Source organism: Mobula hypostoma, chromosome 20 (genome assembly GCF_963921235.1).
Source record: "Mobula hypostoma chromosome 20, sMobHyp1.1, whole genome shotgun sequence".
In the NCBI taxonomy this organism is placed as follows: domain Eukaryota; kingdom Metazoa; phylum Chordata; class Chondrichthyes; order Myliobatiformes; family Myliobatidae; genus Mobula; species Mobula hypostoma.
The window spans coordinates 50,306,195-50,326,510 of NC_086116.1; the positions used below are offsets into that span (position 1 = coordinate 50,306,195).

Consider the following 20,316-nt stretch of genomic DNA (forward strand, 5'->3'; position numbering starts at 1 on the left):
CTGTACACTCAGCCAGTCCATCACAGGCACAATCCTCCATACCACTGAAGATATTTTCTAAAGGTGCTGCTTCAAAAAGACAGCATCCATCATTTAGGTCTTTTACCATCTGGGACATGACCTTTTCTCACTATTACCATTGTGGAGGTACCATACCTGAAGAACTACACTCAATGTTTTAGGATCAACTTCTTCCCTTCTGCCATCAGATTTCTGATTGGTTCAAGAACCTATGAGCACTACCTTGCTATTCCTCTTTTTACACACTATTTTTATTCTAGCTTAAATAATTTGTTATGCCTGCACTGTATTGCTGCCACAAAACAAATTTCACAACTTAGGTCAGTGACAATAAACGTGATTCTGAAACTTAATTAAATGCAGGACAGCCATCCCCATGACAGCCCAGCGGTGAAGTGACTAACAGTTATTAGATTTTAATGCTAAACTGGCAAAGATTAAACATCCATCAACATTGTTACTTTTCATTAATCAATCAAAATATTTATGAATCCAAAAGACTGGCTGTATATTATTCCACTGTAACTGTCTTGGATTCCAAACTGTTTGCCTTGGCGTGCTGTACGACCAGGGAGGTAGCAACTAGGCTGATGGGAGCAGCTGGATTAATCTGTGTGAAGTTATTGGAGCAGCCTCTGCGCCAAAAGAACATGGACAATACTTTCCCAATAAAAATACAGCCCTACAAGCAAAGCTATTACTATAATTTAGAAAGTTTACTATCAAATTCTGGAAAGTAGATAGTAGAAATTACACTATATTGAACGCAAGGGAGAAATGAAGAATTTGTAGGTTTTAGTCAAGTAAGAGCTGCGGAACAGACTCGAAGGGCTGAATGGCCTAATCTGCTCCTATGTGTTATGGTCTGAGAGTTGCTGGAACACAGCCAAGTTCTTTACCCAGAACCAGCTCTAACACTGGTTCTTGGAGATTAATAAAGTAGATTAATGAAGCAGATTAATGAAGCACATTAACTTGAAAATGGAATACTTGAGAAATAAAACTGAAATCCAATTGCTCCTTCTAAAAAAATAATGAAAAAAAACTCAAATTTCAGAATCAACAAACATGATGTCAAAACGTTAAGTTCTGCTGCCATATCATACGTAGCTGAACTACCATGCACAATAACAAGGACCTACAAAAAGGCAGGCCTAATGTCAAGCAGTTATCCCTGGAAAAAACACAAATAGTCTGAGTCACAGGGTCTGAACAGAACCTGTCTGAGATAAACAGGAAAAAATGGACAACACATAAAAATAAAAACAAACAGAAAATTCAGCACAGGCGTTGAGCCAGAGACTAGAATGCAAGATATAAAATTTTATGTCCCTGAGCTTTATGATAGCAGCATGTTTGTGTTTCTGCTCTTAAAAGTGCAGGACTAGTCAGGAGATGAAAACTAAGGACCCAAACCTTCCTACAAGGAAATTGTGATCACTACTCCTACTAAACCCGTGCTTTCTTGGAGTAGCTCCCCTCAAAGGAACTTCTTCCTGAAAGCCAGATCCAAAGTGATCTGCAATGCTCACTGCTGCACAGGCCTTTTTAAAATGGCCTTTGACAAAAGACTATCAACATATCAACATAGGCATATCAAAATGCCTATCAACAGTATCGCAGACTGTATCTTACTGTTTACAATCCATAAACATTCAAAAACTACTAAAACAAAGCTTTTTGCTTTGGAGAAAAAAAACAACTGAATATACTCAAGACAATAAAAAATGACCTTGTACAATATTTACCCTTCATTGCTGCAACAGGAACAATCAAGGTCCACATTAGAGCACAGTAAACACAAAATAATCTGCAGATGCTGGATCACCTGAGTTCCTCCAGTATGTTGTGAGTGTTGCTTTGATCAATCTCAGACACTTCTCTCCCCTTTCTCATCTCCCGGTCTCCATCTCTGGAGACAGACTGTCCACTGACATCTTCTACAAGCCCACTGACTCTCATAACTACCTCGACTATACCTCTTCCCACCCTGCCACATGCAAAAATGCCATTCCCTATTCCCAGTTCCTCCGTCTCCGCCACATCTGCTCCCAGGATGAGGCTTTCCGTTCCAGGACATCTCAAATGTCCTCAGGATTGTGGTTTCCCTTCTACCGTCATCAATGATGCCCTCACCTGCATCTCCTCCATTTCCCGCACTTCGGCCCTCACCCCATCCTCCCACCACCACAACAGGGACAGAGTTCCCCTTGTCCTCACCTACCACCCCACCAGCCTCCAGATCCAGCACATTATCCTCCTCAACTTCCGCCACCTTCAACAGGACCCCACCACTAAGCACATCTTTCCCTCTCCGCTTTCCACAGGGATCGATCCCTCCGCAACTCCCTGGTCCACACGTCCCTCCCCATGGATCTCCCACCCGGCACTTATCCCTGTAAGCGTAAGTGCTACACCTGTCCCTACACCTCCTCTCTTGCCACCATTCAGGGCCCCAAACAGTCCTTCCAGGTGAGGCAACACTTCACTTGTGAGTCTGTTGGGGTCATCTATTGCATCCGGTGCTCCCAGTGCGGCCTCCTCTACATCGGTGAAACCCGACGCAGATTGGGGGCCCTCTTCGTTGAGCAGTTCCACTCCATCTGCCACAACAGACAGGATCTCCCAGTAGCCACCCACTTCAACTCTGCTTCCCACTCTCATTCAGATATGTCCATACATGGCCTCCTCTACTGCCATGATGAGGCTAAACTCAGGTTGGAGGAGCAACACCTCATATACCGTCTAGGTAGTCTCCAGCCCCTTGGTATGAACATAGAATTCTCCAACTTCCAGTAATTCCCTCCCCCTCCCTTCCCCTATCCCTACGTCACCCTGCCCCCTCCCCCGGCTGCCTATCACCTCTCATGGTTCCACCTCCTACTACTACCCATTGCGTTTCCCCTATTCCTGCTTCACCCTTCCTGCCTATCACCTCCCTGCTTCCTCTCCCCCACCCCTTTATCTTTCCCCTTACTGGTTTTTCACCTGGAACCTACCAGCCTTCTCCTTCCCACCCTCCCCCCACCTTCTTTATAGGGCCTCTGCCCCTTCCCTCTACAGTCCTGACGAAGGGTTCTGGCCCGAAACGTCGACTCATTGTTTCCACGGATGCTGCCTGACCTGCTGAGTTCCTCCAGCGTGTTGTGAGTGTTGCTTAGAGCACAGCAGCTCTCTCCAGTCCAGGCCAATCAACTGTATTAAAATCAGGACTTGATTAAACGGCTCGCCTTTAAATGAAATACTTGGAACGTGATTTCATATTTCCATCCATGAGCTGAGTCAAGGCTAGAGCCCAATAAAATAATGAGCAAAAAACAAATGTGGAATTAAGATAAACATTTCAAGAGATAGATGAAGATATGGAACTTGTCACTAGTTGTTCAAGCAAAGAGTAGAAATTCACTGAAGAGAACAAACAAACAGTGCAGCGGGGTGAAGAGAACAGATAGATGAGGAAACCTGATCTTCGGGAGCCAAATGGTCTACTTCTGAACAGCGCATTCATGCAATTTATTGTAAAGCTTCTTAATTTTGAACAGTTAGAACTAAGATAGATTCTGACTATATATCCCTTTTTACTGAAACTTGTGGAGGAAAAAAAAAGTCATGCGGATAAATATTGAGGTGACAAGTCTAATGTAAAATATATATACTGAATTCAAATAACTGTCATCATAATCGGCAGCTTTGAATTATTCAATCCCACTTAAGTCTGTCCATTTAATAAATTGTGCAATAAGGTTAATAAAGGAATATTATTAGCATTAAATCTGCCAGGTGAATCTTATGGTTACAGCTACAACCTGTAGGAGAAATGGCAACAAGAGTAAGTATCCTGCATGACAGTCGCTGAAAGATTGGAATTACATTGAGTCATAATTAGCAGTCTGCATAATTCAAGTGATGCATAGGCTTAATAATCAGTGCAGTCTGCAATGTATCTTTTTCTCTCACATGCAAACTTAAGTCTCTGCTTGGGCCAGATCATCCTGATCAAGCCTGGACTTGCTTCAAGACTACAGTCAAACATTGTGCGGCAGGTAACCTTTGACAGGGGATGCACAGAACTTGCACAAAATGCTCTGAAACCAGCCAGTTGTCAGTCAGTGTGAATATTAATACAGACCTTTATACCCTTTATACCCATACTGAAGCTACACAATGGATATCAGAATAACCAATTGTCACTTTTTAGCAGCTGAAATATTTTTCAATGTACTTTTATGATGCTTAATTTATAAATGAAACCCCTTGATCACAAGGAATAAATAAAACGCTGTATTTATTTGCCACACCATCTCCCAAATTATATCAAAAATATCAAAGACATTTCAGTAGTCACTAGCTCTATTTGTAAAAAAAACTTCTAAAATGTCATTTTAACATAAATTTACAGGCATTCTCTACTTGGTCTGTTTTACATACAATTAAGAAATGATTTTGCATTAGCATTCCACAGTTTCTATTTCAGTCTCAATGTCAAAAGCAAACAAGATAAAATGATAAGTATAAAAATCATGCCATTTTTGTTGTAACAATCAACTAGAAAATGTATCAGAATGCACATAATAAATGGCAGTACTTTTAATAATGATCTAATGAGTTGTTTCGAAAAAACTGCTCTTAATAGTGAAGCATTAGGTGATAAGAAGAAAACACTGTACTGTACAAGGCTCAACCCACCAGAACAGAATAGAGCAGAGTGTGGGCCAAATCATTAAAGCAGTTTTAGGGCTCAGATAATTTATACTCTTCGAAATAAAATGTAGTTCAGTACAAGACATCCTTATTTCATCAACTAAGTTGTTTACATTTTTACGACAATTCTCCACAGGTTTTTATAGACCAAGTTTATAATACAATATAGAATATTAGTTAATTTACAAAATAATGGCCTTCAAGCTTTGAATTAATTAAGAACTGCAAAGGTGATCAGCAGAGTAAAAATAACACTATTTTCTTCTCTAGGTAATAAAATTTAACATCTGAGCTTCCATTATGCATAACAGCCGTGAAATGGTCAAAGGTCCGTCGTTTTATTCTCAAGTGCAGCTGCTATTTGCTGCAGTCGGACAGCGAGCTGCATCTTCTGTGCCGCTGGATCTTGTTCTAAGGCATTTATTATCTGTAAATCCAAAGAGTGTGGCTGTGTTAGTACTGAAATTAAACTACAGATTAAAACACTAATTTCTGTTTTCTCCCCCCACATTTAACCTTGTGTTGAAATACAACATTAAAAATAACTAAAGTAATTCAAGCAAAATTCTAATAAGTATCAAAATATTTAACATCCTATCTGCCAAATCTGTATATTTTGATGCAGGTACTGCAAATAAATAATACTAAATTATAGGATACTAATCACTGTAAGTAAACAAAATCGGTATCAAATGCTTAGAAGTACTCCTGACATTTGTAGGGCAGCACAGTCTCAGTGCCTTGGGTGCTGCCCCTGTGGAGTTTGAACATTTCCTTTGTGACCTCCAGAGGCAACAGGTCCTCCCCATCATCAATTTGTGCCAGTAAAATTTGGCCACCGTAAATTACTCCCAGCATTAGAATCAAAGGGGAGTTAATGAGTGCATGTGAGAGAATGTAAGTAGCAAATGAGCAGGGAAATGAACAAGTTGAATTAGACAAACGGGATTCTTCCCATTTTCAGATATACAGCAATGCCTTATAAACTTCTCCCTGGAGGCCAGTATGAAGTCAATGGGCTGAACCTGTATCACAATAGATACAAAGGAATGGGAGTATGCAGCAGAAGCTCACCTGATCGTAGTATTTGTTGGTGTATTGGTATAACTGATGCAGTGCTACCACAGTATTCAGCTTGTCTGTATGAGCCTGAAAAATAAAACACAGAGATAACAGTCATGAAAATATTATACTTTTATAATAATTATTAAGTAACAATCTTGAGTTAAGTGTCATTATGATAGAACTAATGAGGCACCAGAACAATAGATCACCCCTGGCCTGCACAATCTCCAGTTCTGAAACAAGTACACGCAAACACTTCGGAAGGTGAATTTGCTGGCAACCAGTTTTTGTAGGCACACTATCATATCTACCCACATCGCTTATGTGACGACAGACCAAGTTATCAGAAGATTGATGCTGATGAGAGAGATAAGAGAGACAATGGAGAAACATTCAAAATGCTAATAAGAGAGAAGAGAGATTAACGAGAAAGAAACACACTTCAGAATATTGACAGACTGGTTGCTTTGAACCTGAACTGTTTGAAGTTTGATGGACAGGTGATACCCCAGCAGGGGGATAAAAAGAACAGGTTCGCTAAGGCACGACACACCACGGGATCACGAGATAACGAGACCCTGGAAGAGCGGTGTGCCCCGACAAGTTGGTGGGAGTTTGGAGGTCTGGTCGCGGGAACCGACCATGGAAGCACAGGGTGAAAAGGTACGATCGGCGGGAACCTAGTGTGTGTGTTTGCCCTTGCCTGGGTGCCGGGTTCACCGCGGAAGAACGGTCGTATCCAGAACAAAGGAGTCACAGTCAGTGACCACAGAAGACATTAAAAGGGTTTGCCCGAAAGCTAACTGCGAAGAACATCAAAGGTCTGTCTGAATCAGATTTGCATATTATCTCTCTCTCTCTCCAACGGCACAACAGCGATTACTGCGAACTGTACTAAGCTGAACTGAACTCTGCGTCACTTGAGACTGATCATTTTACCCCTAGACTGCGATAGAGCTTGGCTGATTCCTATTACCCTAGTTCTGTGTACAGGTGTGTTTTATCATTGCTAACCTGTTGCATTCATATCCTTACGATTAGAGTACTGTGTTACTTATTTCTTTAATAAAACTTTATTAGTTTCTGTTAACCAGACTCCAACTAAGTGGTCCATTTCTGCTGGTTTGGCAACCCAGTTACAGGGTACGTAACATAAGTGGGGATCTCGTCCGCGATTTTGAACGCCAAATTTGGGACTGGGTATACTGATTGGGTTAAAATTCCCGAAAGAAAAAAAGGGCAAACAGCAGAAATGGAGATTGAGGAATTTCTAAAGGCGCCAACCTTGGAGGCATTAGAGGATGCCAGGAAATCAGAATTGGCAACTGTGGCCAAACGGTTGAATCTTTTTAAGGGGAAGTCGACAATGAGGAGAGCGGAGATGCACAGAGCTATCATTGAGCACTATGTATCTAAAGGTGTGTTTCCCCAAGGGGAGCTGGAGGTGGTATCTATGGGCAAACCTGGTGGAGAAACAGTACAGCTGCAGATTGAAAAATTGAGACTCGAGCACGAGTTCCAGGTAAAACAGCTGGAACGAGAAGAGAGGGACAGGCAGTTAGAATGAGAAGCGAGAGAGAAACAGAGGGAAAGGGAATTTGAGCTGGAGAAGTTAAGGATGAGGCTAGCGCAGGGGCCCATGCCGAACCAAGGTGGAGGGTTCAGGGCGACCCAGGAGGTTAGGCTGGTTCTCCCATTTGAGGAGGCCGATGTTGATCGGTACTTTCTCCATTTTGAAAAAGTCGCTGCAAGTCAGGACTGGCTGAGGGATAAGTGGGCTGTTTTGCTTCAGAGCGTACTTAAAGGAAAAGCTCAACAAGCTTACTCGGCATTGTCTGCAGAAGATGCCCAGAGGTATGATGCGGTGAAAGAGGCGATACTCAGGATTTATGAGTTGGTCCCGGAGGCATACCGGCAGACGTTCCGGAATGCGAGGAAGCAGTGAGGCCGCACGTATTTAGAGTTTGCCCGTGAGATGTAGATGTATTGTGAGCGTTGGTGCGCCTCGAAAGGGGTCAGTGGGGATTATGACAGACTGCTACAGCTAATACTGATTGAGCAGTTTAAAGGTTGTGTCCCTGAAGGTATGAGGCCCTATCTAGATGAGAAAGAGGCAGAAACCTTAGCCGCAACTACTAAGTTAGCGGATGAATACGCGTTAACGCACAAAGCGAAGTTTACCCCGGGTAAAAGCTACCAGAAGGGTAGTCAAGAGGGCGGACAGAGTCCGCCAGAAAAGTCAGAAAGTAAGCCGGGGACTAGTGAGAGGGATAAGGTAGACAGGAAGCAGTTTGGTAGGAAGTCTCCTGGGGTTGTATGCTATAATTGTGGGAAAGCCGGTCACTTTGTGTCCAGGTGCTTTGCGCCAAAGAAGGAGACGGGGAAAGGAAAAACGACGGTTCCGACTGGCTGTATTGAGCTGGCAAACAAACCACTAGGGGAGAAGGGGTCTGATAAAGTTCAGGAAGGGCGCGAAAAGTTTATCTCAGCCGGATTGGTGTCGGTGAAGGAGGGGTTAAACCCGGTTCCAGTACAGATCTGGAGAGACACTGGAGCTTGTCAGTCATTGATCTTAAGGAGTGTTTTAGACTTTAGTTCAGAGACCGAGACTGGGGAGGTCAGTGTGATAAAAGGCATTGGAAAAGGGACTGAAGCAGTACCTTTGCACCAGATACACCTAAAAAGCGACTTGCTCTCCAGACCGGTCACGATTGGGGTGAGGCCCGAATTACCAATGGAAGACGTGGAGGTCTTACTCGGTAATGACCTCGCCGGTGGAAATGTGTTCTCAGCAGTAAAACTGACAAGCCAGCCTGCCAGGATTAAGGCCCCGCCCATGGACTCACAGATTTATCCCGTTTGTGCAGTGACTCGGCGCATGTCCAGAAAGGCTGCCGAAGTGAATATAGATTTAGCGGAGACATATTTACCAGCCTTGTACCAGGAGGGGTTAGAAAGTGAGAAGCAGCTTAGTGAAACGGAAGTTGAGGTAGACTTATCATTAGCAAGGAAGGAATTTATACAGGCACAGGAGCGAGATGAGGAGCTGATGGTTTTGGCGGAGACAGCTCTCTCCGAAGCAGAATTAAAAAGGGAGCCAGTGGGCTATTATGTGAAGGAGGCAGTACTAAGGAGGAAATGGAAACCAAGTACCGTGTCCACAGATGAGGAATGGGGTGTGATAGTGCCGAAAATTTATGGGGATGAGATTTTTAACCTGGCCCACAAGGTACCCCTCGGTGGACATTTTGGGGTGAGGAAGACAGTCGATAGAATCGTGAAAGAGTTTTACTGGCCGCACAGGAGGAAGGATGCTATTGACTATTGTAGATGTGAGCTAACACAATTACAGTCTTATTAATATGCTAACAGCTTGCCACGATAGGCGAGCAGACCTAGTCGGTGTTATCACGAAAATTAATGAGGCTAGGGTGCCACCTGATAAGGGGGAAACCCATTTTGAAAAGGTAAGTATGGTGCCGACCAGATGGGAGAACTCTATTGTTTTGGCCAACTTTGCTGATGAGTTCTCTCACTTAACCCCCGAACAGAGCGAGCCGCTGATAAAGCTAACTAACCGGCATACGGACGTATGTCCGGATGTCCCGAGGCGATGCAAAAAGCCGGGGAGCAACACCCCTATAGGATGATTAATTCAGTGACAAAAGGGCTAAGGAACGCAGAAGCGTATATTGACGATTTAGTGGTCTGGAGTGACATGTGGGAGGAGCACATTGTGGCAGTAGAGGAACTGTTTTAAAAGCTGTTTGAAGCCACCCTGACAGTGAACCTCGCAAAAAGTGAATTCGGCCACAGAAAGATCACTTATCTGGGATTTGTGGTAAGACAGGGGCAGCTGGCACCGATGCAGACTAAGGTGCGGGCTATCTCTGAAGTTCCCACCCCGACAGACAAGAGACCCTTGAGAAGGTTCTTGGGGATGATGGGGTACTATCGGAAGTTTTGCAAAAACTTTGCGGATATTACCCTCCCTCTTACTAAGCTCTTGCCAAAGAATGCTAAGTTTGTGTGGGACGACCTTTGTTATATTCGTCTGGGACGGAAACCACTGAGAATTTACACTGATCACAACCCAGTAGTGTTTTTGGGCACTATGAAGGATAAAAACAAAAGGTTGCTAAGTTGGAGCCTAGTCTCAGAGGAACTTGATATTCAAATAAAACATAAACGGAACGGAAAATGTGATTGCTGACTGTCTATCAAGGTGTTGACAACTTAAAGTTCTCTGTATTAGCTGAATAGCTGATGACCCTGTATATTAGTGTGTATCTAATAATGTATTCATGCCCATAATTTTTACCCCGGTAAAAATCCTTTGAAGGATAGGGATGTGACAACAAACCAAGTTATCAGAAGGTTGATGCTGATGAGAGTGATAAGAGAGACAATGGAGAAACATTCAAAATGCTAATAAGAGAGAAGAGAGAGATTAACGAGAAAGAAACACACTTCAGAATATTGACAGACCGGTTGCTTTGAACCTGAACTGTTTGAAGTTTGATGGACAGGCGATACCCCAGCAGGGGGATAAAAAGAACAGGTTGGCTGAGGCAGGACACACCACGAGATCACGAGACCCTGGAAGAGCGGTGTGCCCTGACAAGTTGGTGGGAGTTTGGAGGTCTGGTCACGGGAACCGACCATAGATGCACAGGGTGAAAAGGTACGATCAGCGGGAACCTGGTGTGTGTGTCCGCCCTTGCCTGGGTGCCGGGTTCACCGCGGAAGAACAATCATATCCAGAACGGAGGGGTCACAGTCGGTGACCACAGAAGACATTAAAAGGGTTCGCCCGAAAGCTAACTGCGAAGAACATCAAAGGTCTGTCTGAATCAGATTTGCATATTATCTTTCTCTCTCTCTCCAATGGCACAACAGCGATTACTGTGAACTGTACTAAGCTGAACTGAACTCTGCGTCACTTGAGACTGATCATTTTACCCCTAGACTGCGACAGAGCTTGGTTGATTCCTATTACCCTAGTTCTATGTACATGTGTGTTTTATCATTGCTAACCTGTTGCATTTATATCCTTACGATTAGAGTACTGTGTTAAATTAATTCTTTAATAAAACTTTATTAGTTTCTGTTAAATAGACTCCAACTAAGTGGTCCATTTCTGCTGGTTTGGCAACCCAGTTACGGGGTACGTAACACTTAATAATTAATTCACTGCCTACATGCCTTCAACTCATCTGCTTGTCTTGCAGAAGTCAGTCATCTCAACTAAGAACTTGTGCTTAATATACATGAGGGTACACTGGAGGCTTGTTGTACAACCACCTAACTGCTGTAATGATTTCAACAGGCCCCAACGTTGAAAGATGGTTACTGGAGAGGATTCTTAGGGATAGGATTTATGAAGATTTGGAAAACCATGGCCCAATTAGGGACAGTCAGTATGGCTCTGTGGAGCAAGTTGTAACTTACTACCCTGATTGAGTTTTTTTGAAGTGGTGACAAAGGTTACTGATGGAAGTAAAGTTGTGAATATTGTGTACACAGATTTTAGTAAGGCATTTAATAAGGTACCTCATGGGAGGCTCAGCTGGTAGATTAAAATGCATGGGATCCATGGCAAATTTGGCCACTGGATTCAGATTTGGCTTGCCCACAGAGGTTAGTGGTCAATAGCACTTATTCTGGCTTGAAGTCTGTGACTAGTGTTGTTCCAAAGAGATCTGTATTGGGACCTCTGCTGTTTGTGATATATACAAAAGGACCTGGATGAAAATGTAGAGGGGTGGGTTAGTGGGTTTGCCGAAGATACGAAGATTGGCAGTATTGTAGACAGCGAACGTAAATAGCAGATGGATCTTAACCAAGCCAAAGGTATAGTCTTGTACTCAGGGAGATCAAATGTAAAGAGAGAGTACTCTGGTTAACAGCAATATACTTGACAGTACTGATGTGCTTGTGGTTTCAAGTTAATAGCTTCTGGAAAGGGGCTACACAGGTAGATGGGGTGGTAAAGACCACAAGATACAAGAGCAGAATAAGGCCATTTTGGCCATCGAGTCTACTCCACCATTTTATTATGGCTGATGCATGTCCCTCTCAACCCCAATCTCCCCACATCCCTTGATGCCTTAATTAATCAAGAATCTATCAACCTCTGCCTTAAATATACCCAATCACTTGGCTTCCGCAGTCACCCGTGGCAAAGAATTCCACAGATTCACCACTCTCTGGCTGAAGAAATTCCTCCTCATCTCCATTCTAAGTGGACATCCCTTTATTCTGTGGCTGTGTCCTCCAGTCTTTTCAGCATTTGATAAGTTTCAATGAGATTCCCCCCCACCCACCCACTCATTCTTCTGAATTGCAGGCCCAGACCCATCAAATACTCCTCATATAACAAGCCTTTCAATCACGAAATCATTTTTGTGAACCTCCTTTGAACCCTCTCCAATGTCAGCACATCCTTTCTTAGATAAAGGCTCCAAAACTGCTCCCAATACACCCAGTGAGGTCGCACCATGCCTTATAAAGCCTTAACATCTCATCCTTGCTTTTATATTCTAGTCCTTTCAAAATGAATGCTAGCCTCACATTTACTTTCCTCACCACCAACTCAACCTGCAAATTAACTTTTAGGGAATCCTGCACAAGAACATCCAAGTCCCCTTGCACCTCAGAGTTTTGAATTTTCTGACCATTTAGAAAACAGTGTACGTTTTCTTTCTTCTACCAAACTGCATGACCATACACTTCCCAACATTCTATTCCATCTGTAATTTCTTTAGCCATTCTCCTCTGTAGCCTCTCTGCTTCCTCAAAACTACCTGCCCCTCCAACTATCTTTGTATCATCCACAAACTTGGCCTCAAAGCAATCAATTCAAGTCAAGTCAAATTTATTTTCAGTTAGCTATATACATGTATATAACATATATAACCATATAATGCATATAGAAATTAGACAAAGTTTCTCTGAACTAGGGTGTAAAGCATAACACATGGTAACTTATGAAGGTAAGGATAAAATCTACTGATGAATCACACATAAATAACAAACTAAAGTGCATTAATATTGAATATTGTAAGGTATGGAACAGATCAACCAGTGACACTTGGAATACAATGCGGCAGGGAGTTCAGAAGCCTAATGGCCTAGGGGAAGAGACTGTTTCTCAAACTGACCGTTCTTGTTTTTATGCATCAGAGTCTCCTGCCTAATGGTAGAAAGTCAAAGAGGATGCTGGATGGATGGGATCCTTAATAAGACCCTGTTTAAGCAGCGCTCCTGATAAATGTCCCCGATGGATGGTAGGGAGATCCTTTCGATCCCCTCAGCTGTTCTCACCATCCTTCGTAAGGATTTCTGGTCAGATGCTCAACTGCTCCCATACTAGATGGAGATGTAACTTGTCAGGACGTTCTCAATGGTGCTCCTGCAAAACACGGTTAAGATGGGGAAGAGGGGAGCCTTGCTTGCCTCAATCTTCTTAGGAAGTGGAGGCACTGCTATGCCTTCTTGGTTAGTGAGGTGATATTAAGGGACAAGGTGAGGTCATCTGTGATGTGAACTCCAAGGAACTTGGTGCACTTAACCCTCTCCACAAAGGACCCATGTATTTGCAGAGGGGGGGTGGTTTGTCTGCACCTTCCTGAGGTCCACAATGGTTTCCATTGTCCTCTCCACATTAAAGCTAAGGTTGTTCTTCTCACACAAATCCACCAGCTAGCTCCACTTCCATCTCGTCACTGTTCTTGATGAGGCAGACCACTGTTGTGTCTTCCGCAAACTTGACGATACGGTTTGATCTGAGCCCTGTGAGACAGTCAGTCATCAGCAGTGTGAACGGCAGGGACTGAGCGCACACCCCTGGGGAGCGCCAGTGCTCAGCGTAACGGGATGAGAGACATTGCTCTCCACACGGACTGACTGTGGCTTTACTGTTAAGAAGTCCAATTTCCAATTGCAGAGGGAAGTGTTGAGACCCAGCGTGAACAGCTTCCCCACCAGTTTCTGGGGTATGATGGTGTTGAATGCTGAACTGGTCTATAAACAACAGTCTGGGATACGAGACCCATTTTCCAGGTGGGGCGGGTCAAATTGGAGGACGGAGGCTGTTACATCGTCAGTGGATCGATTTGAGCAATAAGCAAACTGGAAATGGACCAATGTAGCCGGGAGGAAGGCTTTAATGTGCTCCATGACCGGCTACTCAAAGCATTTCATAACAGTTGATGGTAATGCCACTGGACAATAGCTATTTAGGCAGGTTACTGTTGCCTTCTTCGGCACCGGAAAGGTGGCTGCTGCCTTGAAAACTGAGGGGACAATGGACTGTTCCAGAGAGTTGTTGAATATATCCATTAGCACCTCCATCAGCTGGGCTGCGCAGTCTTTCAGAACCCAAACCGGTATATTACTGGGTCCTGCAGCTTTGCGTGGGGTGACTGGCCAGGGTCTTCCTCACCTCAGCTTCAGCCGGATGGAGTGACTGCTCCCCTGGGAGGAGGGGTGCCTTCCTCATCAACATGTTGTTCTGCACATCAAACCAGGTGCAGAAGACATTCAGCCTCTTGTGTGGGGGAGCACCCTGGTCAATGATGTGCAGGGTGGACGTAGTCTGTAATCCTCTGAATTCCCTGCTACATGTGCCTTGTGTCTCTGGTATCGCAGAAGTGGCAGTAAATTCTCTGAGGATGCTCCATCATCCAAATTACTAACATAAAATGAATTGGTCCCAACACAGACCCCTGTGGAACACCGCTAGTCACTGGTAGCCAACCAGAAAAGGCTCCCTTTATTCCCACTCTTTGCCTCCTGCCAATCAGCCAATGCTCTATCCATGCTAGATCTTTCCTGTAATACCATGGGCTCTTAACTTTTTAAGCAGCCTCATGTGTGACACGTTGTCAAAGACCTTCTGAAAATCCAAGTAAACAACATCCATCAATTCTCCTTTGTATATTCTGCTTGTTATTTCTTCAAAGAAATCCAAAAGATTTGTCAGGCAAGATTGTCCCATAAGAAACCATGCTGACTACGGCTTACTTTATTATGTGCCTCCAAGTACCCCAAAACCACATCCTTAACAATCGACTCCACCACCTTCTCAACCAGAGGTCAGACTAACTGGCCTATAATTTCCTTTCTTCTGCCTCTCACCTTCCTTGAAGAGTGGAATGACATTTGCAATTTTCCAGTCTTCTGGAATCAAGCCTGAATCCACTGATCCTTGAAAGATCATTAGTAATACCTTCACAATCTCTTCAGTCACCTGTTTCAGAACCCTGGGGTGTAGTCCATCTGGTCCAGCTGATTTAGCTACCTTCACACCTTTCAGTTTCCCAAGCACCTTCTCCCTAGTAATAGCAACTTCACACACTTCTGCCTCCTGACACATTCGAACTTCCGGCATACTGCTAGTGTATTCCATAATGAAGACTAATGTAAATTACTTATTAAGTTCATCATGCCATTTCCTTGAACCACCATTACTACCTCTCCAGCATCATCTTCCAGCGGTCCAATGTCAACTCTTGCCTCTATTTTGCACTTTATAAATCTGAAGAAACTTTTTGTATAAAAGGCATATGGCACAATTGCCTTTATTAATCAAGGAACCAGTTCAAGGTTTAGGAAGTTTGTTGCAGATTTATAAAACTCTAGTTAGACCTCATTGGGAGTACTGCATTCAGTTCTGATTACCCTATTATAGGAGGACGTTGAGGCTTTGGAGAGGGCACAGAAAAGTTTTACCAGGAAGCTGTCTCAATTAGAGGGGCATGTGCAATAAGGAGAGGTTAGACAAGCTTGGGTTGTTTTTACTGGAGGAGTCAAGACTATTGGGGGGGGGGGATCCGATTGAGGTATATCTGATTTTGAGACGCACAGATAGAGTACAGAGCCAGTACCTTTTTCACAGGGTTTAGATGTCTAATACCAGAGGGCATCCATTTAAGCTGAGTGGGATAAGTACAAAGATGATGTGTAGGACAATTTGTTTTACACACACAGAGAATGGTGGGTGTCTGGAATGTTCTGCCAGGGGTGGTGGTGGAGGCAAGAACAATAGAGGTGTTCAAGAGGCTGCTAGGCACACGGATGTGAAAGGAAATGGACAATGTGTAGACAGAAGCGTTAGCTGGGCATTAGATTACGAACTTTGTTTGGCACAACACTGTGGGCTGAAGGGCCTGTTTCTGTGCTACATTATTCTATGTTCTGTAACTACAATAAGCAGCCGATACCCCCCCCCCCCCGGGTTTTACAGCGCCCACCAAGATGAATTCCTTCCCAAATGTTTAGGCTGCAGCCTCCCCCAGGCAAGGTCACACACCGAACCAAACCCAGAATTCAGCCCTGAAGACGAGCTGAAATCAAACATGTTTTCACCAAGATGTACTTACAGCATTGTACCTGTTCACCTTCCCAATTCATCCCTTAACCCACTGAATCCTAATCCAACCCCTTCATCCTTTTCAAACTAATGATTCTGCTTGTTAGCACCAGCTTGTGTTACTTTTTGGATTATCATTCCATTCTTCATAAACTTGCAATGGATTTGCACCAACCAAAAATTTGTTACCCATAAAACCTTTTTCAAACCTTCCTCACACCACATGAATTCAAAAATCAGCCTCGGGCATTCCTTTGTTTCAATCCATCATTAGTCAGCCATTTCTGACCTTTCTCCCCAATTTTACAACCGTTGCTGAGTCATTTGTTCCATTCTGATGTTGATTACCTTTTCTCGTCTTATTACTCATCCAATCAATACATGTCTCTCTTTTACGGATAATTCAGCACCCTTCTTTTATGAAGTGTTAATTTGATGCAAGTTATTTTTGATCTGAGTCAAAAGCTAACTGGATGCACCGTTCTTTTGCTCATTTATTGGGCTGGGAGTTTTAACTGTTTTAGAAAGCTGCCATGGAGTTCAATTGATATTGAAAGTATTTAATCCAGGATAAACTGCACGAAAAGTATCTCTTTAAGGGCAGGAGTAAAACAAAAACAGTATTTATTTTAACCAAATTAGGGCAATGCCACAACATATTGACAGCAGAATTTCCTAGACTAGAGTGAGGGCACTGTCAGATGTATTATACAGGTTTCTTTATAAGCATGTGCGGAGACTTCCGGTAGCGCCCATGGAGTGAAGTCGCGTTCTTGACTCGCTCCATTACCTCTGAGCTTTTCTTCTTATGATCAGCTATATTTTAATTAACCATTAAGGCATCAACTTTTACAATACTTTGAAATAAATTAGGCTCTTCGATAATTGGATGCGTTTAAGGTCTGCTATGTCTAAGAATGGAAAAAACGGGAAGGATGGCAAACCTCCGGTTAGACCGAAAGGTACCGATTTCCCTCCGACTGAACCACCGGTGACTTTGAAAGCTATATCGGAGCTAATTCAAAGGGAAATTTCAACCTCTGTTACGGAGCTGATTCGTGCGGAAATTTCAACTAGTTTCCAGAAAATTGCCGATTCAATCGAGAAGATACAGATATCTATTACGGAACATCGGTCGGCTATATCTGATCTTCAAAAATCCACGCAACAAAGTGAGCTCAAGATGGAGGAAATCGAAGAAACAATTAATGTAATGAAGAAGAAACTCGACTTTCTGACCTTTAAAAACTCTGACTTAGAATCCAGAATACGACGGCAGAATCTTCGAATGATTGGGGTGCGTGAAGCTGTTGAATCCGATAACCCTATGAAGTATTTTTCTCAACTTTTAAAAGATGCATTTCCTACTGTATTTCCTGACCAACCACCGTTATTGGATCGTGTTCACAGAGTTCCATCATACTCGCCTAGGTCAGATAAACCTAGACATGTCATCTTACGTTTTCATTACTTTCAAGACAAGGAGAAACTGTTTCGTTTCGTTCGATCTAAAGGTTACATTGATTTTCTGGATCTTAAGTTCCGATTCGTGGAGGATTTCAGTAAACCAATCCAGGATCAACGGGTTCGTTATAGATCTGTGATGTTGGAACTCTACAAGATGGATTTAAAACCAGCGCTGCTTTACCCTGCACGTTTAAGGATTCGTACGCTGGATGGAGCCCTCCGTTTTTTTGAATCTCCATTGGATGCCCAGAGTTATCTGGATCAATTTTCACCTTCAACATCTTAATCGTAATTTTTTAACTATCTCCGTTGATCGGAGGCTGTGAATGTGTCGGTCTTAATTTTATTTTTGCCCTATTTGGGCAGAAAAGTTTATTTTTGATTATTTAATATGGTTGCTAAACTTTCTTTTTAACTGCGTCACTTCTTTCTTTTTCCCAGGGGATTCTGGGTGGTTACTTCCTCACCGTCATTTTACATATTTCCTTTGTGGCCTTAAATTTTGTAGTTTTTTAAAATCTATTTTGTTTTGTAGGTTTTTATAACTAGTTTATGTTAATAATCTCTTTTTTTTTGTTGTTTTGATTACTCATGGGTCTGGGGTTTATTGCGGTTTTTATATTTTCTGGCTTTTATTCTGTTATATTATGTGTCTATTTTAATTGAGTTATCTTTGTTTTATTCTTTTACTGTTTTATAATCAGCTGATCTTTTTTATATTTACACTTTTTTTAGGGAGCGTATACCGGAAGTCATGGGGGTAGTTTTAGTGCTTGCTTCTTTCGGGCTGGTCTGCGTTAGATTTAGCCTTGGGATCATGGGGTGGGGGGGTGGTGGGAGGGGCTTCACGTTTTAGTTTCCTTCTTCTTGGGCTATATACATTATTGAAGTATTGGTTGCGTTCTTCTTCCCAGTATCTCGTATGTTCTGTTCCCTTTCTGGGTTCGTGGGTCGAGCCTATCGTCAATCCTCCTTGTTGCGGGTTGACTTTAGGGTTTATGGAGTCTATTATTAATCTTGTCTCCTGGAATACTAACGGTCTTAATCATCCTATTAAAAGGAAAAAAGTTTTTAAAGTGTTCCGGAGACTTAAAGCACAAATTTTATTTTTACAAGAGACCCATGTGCGGAGGGGGGACAGACTACGTTTTTTAAAATTCTGGAAGGGACAACAGTTTCATTCGAACTCCAATGCTAAGATTCGAGGCGTCTCTATTTTTATAGACTCCTGAGTTACTTTTATACAACATGATATTATTTCTGATCCGAATGGTAGATTTCTATTGGTTAGTGGACTACTATTTAATAAAAAAGTAGTTTTGGTTAATGTTTATGCTCCTAATATGGACTGTCCGGAATTTTATAAATCATTATTTAATCAGTTCCGAATTTGAATGAGTTATCATTGATTTGGGGCGGAGATCTTAATACCTGTTTGCCTCCAGCTTTGGACCGTTCAGCTCCTCTATGGACCTTACCTAATAAATCTGCAACTTTGATTAATTCATTCCTTTCTGATTCTGGGTCGACAGACATTTGGCGTTTTTTGCATCCTCAGGAAAAAGATTTTTCTTTTTTTTCACATGTTCACCATTCCTATTCAAGAATTGATTATTTCTTTATTGATTCTCGTCTTATTTCTTCAGTGATTAAATGTGATTATGACTCTATAACCATTTCGGATCATGCTCCACTTAAGCTTTCTATTAAAATTCTGGCCAATATACAAAATAATAGACAATGGCGTTTTAATTTGCTGTTGCTTCAGGACTCGGGACTTTGTTAACTTTATGAATGAACAGATTGATCTTTTTTTTTACAATTAACTATACAGAGGATATTTCTGTGAACATTCTTTGGGACACTTTTAAAGCTTATATTCGTGGTCAGATTATCTCGTATTCTGCTGCTTTGAGGAAGAAGCTGAAGCAGGAGGAGTTGGTAATTGTGGACAAGATTAAGGAAATTGATAAGAAATATGTTATAGCTCCTTCTGAGGAGTTATATAAACAAAGAACTGAACTTCAAATGGAACACAGTTTATTACTCTCGTCCTCGATTGTAAACCAATTAAAGAAAACAAGAAGTGAATTTTATGTACACAGTGACAAAATTGGCAAACTGTTGGCTAATCAACTGAAGTCTAATTATGCTAAATCTCAAATTAATCAGATTTATAATCAAAATGACCGACTGATACTTGATCATGTGGGGATTAATCAAACCTTCTGTGATTTTTATTCTTCCTTATATCAATCAGAGTCTCCTCGAGATTCTAAATATATGAATGATTTTTTAGATAATCTAGACTTCCCTGAGATTTCACAGGATATGTCTTCTATGTTAGATACTCCCATTACCACGGATGAGATTAAGAATGTTATTTTCTCTATGAATTTGGGGAAAGCTCCTGGCCCTGATGGGTTTACCGTAGAATTTTATAAATGTTTTGCTCCTTCATGAATCCCTTGGTTCTGTAGGGTTTTTGAGGCTTCATTAAAACTTGGTAAACTTCCTGAATCTTTCAATAGAGCGTCAATTTCTCTAATATTAAAGAAGGATAAAGATCCTGCTCAATGTGCATCTTAGAGACCAATATCTTTATTAAATGTTGATTCTAAAGTTTTTTCTAAGTTATTAGCAAATAGATTAGAAAAAGTACTTCCTTCTATTATTTCGGAAGACCA

The 20,316-nt window shown here is 42.2% G+C and overlaps 1 protein-coding gene across 8 annotated transcripts in view; it reads right to left on the minus strand.

Annotated features, from left to right (window-relative positions):
- Nucleotides 1-4,271: 4,271 nt before the first annotated feature.
- Nucleotides 4,272-20,316, minus strand: part of LOC134359516 (plexin-B2-like) — a 258,980-nt gene continuing 242,935 nt past the window's right edge. For all 8 annotated transcript variants that reach the window (XM_063072885.1, XM_063072881.1, XM_063072888.1 and 5 more), the window contains 2 exons: nt 5,797-5,871; nt 4,272-5,149 (listed from right to left, as the gene is read on the minus strand). In XM_063072885.1, coding sequence (XP_062928955.1) covers nt 5,045-5,149; nt 5,797-5,871 — 180 coding nt within the window. In that variant the 3' untranslated portion in view covers nt 4,272-5,044. The remainder of the gene's footprint in view (nt 5,150-5,796; nt 5,872-20,316) is intronic.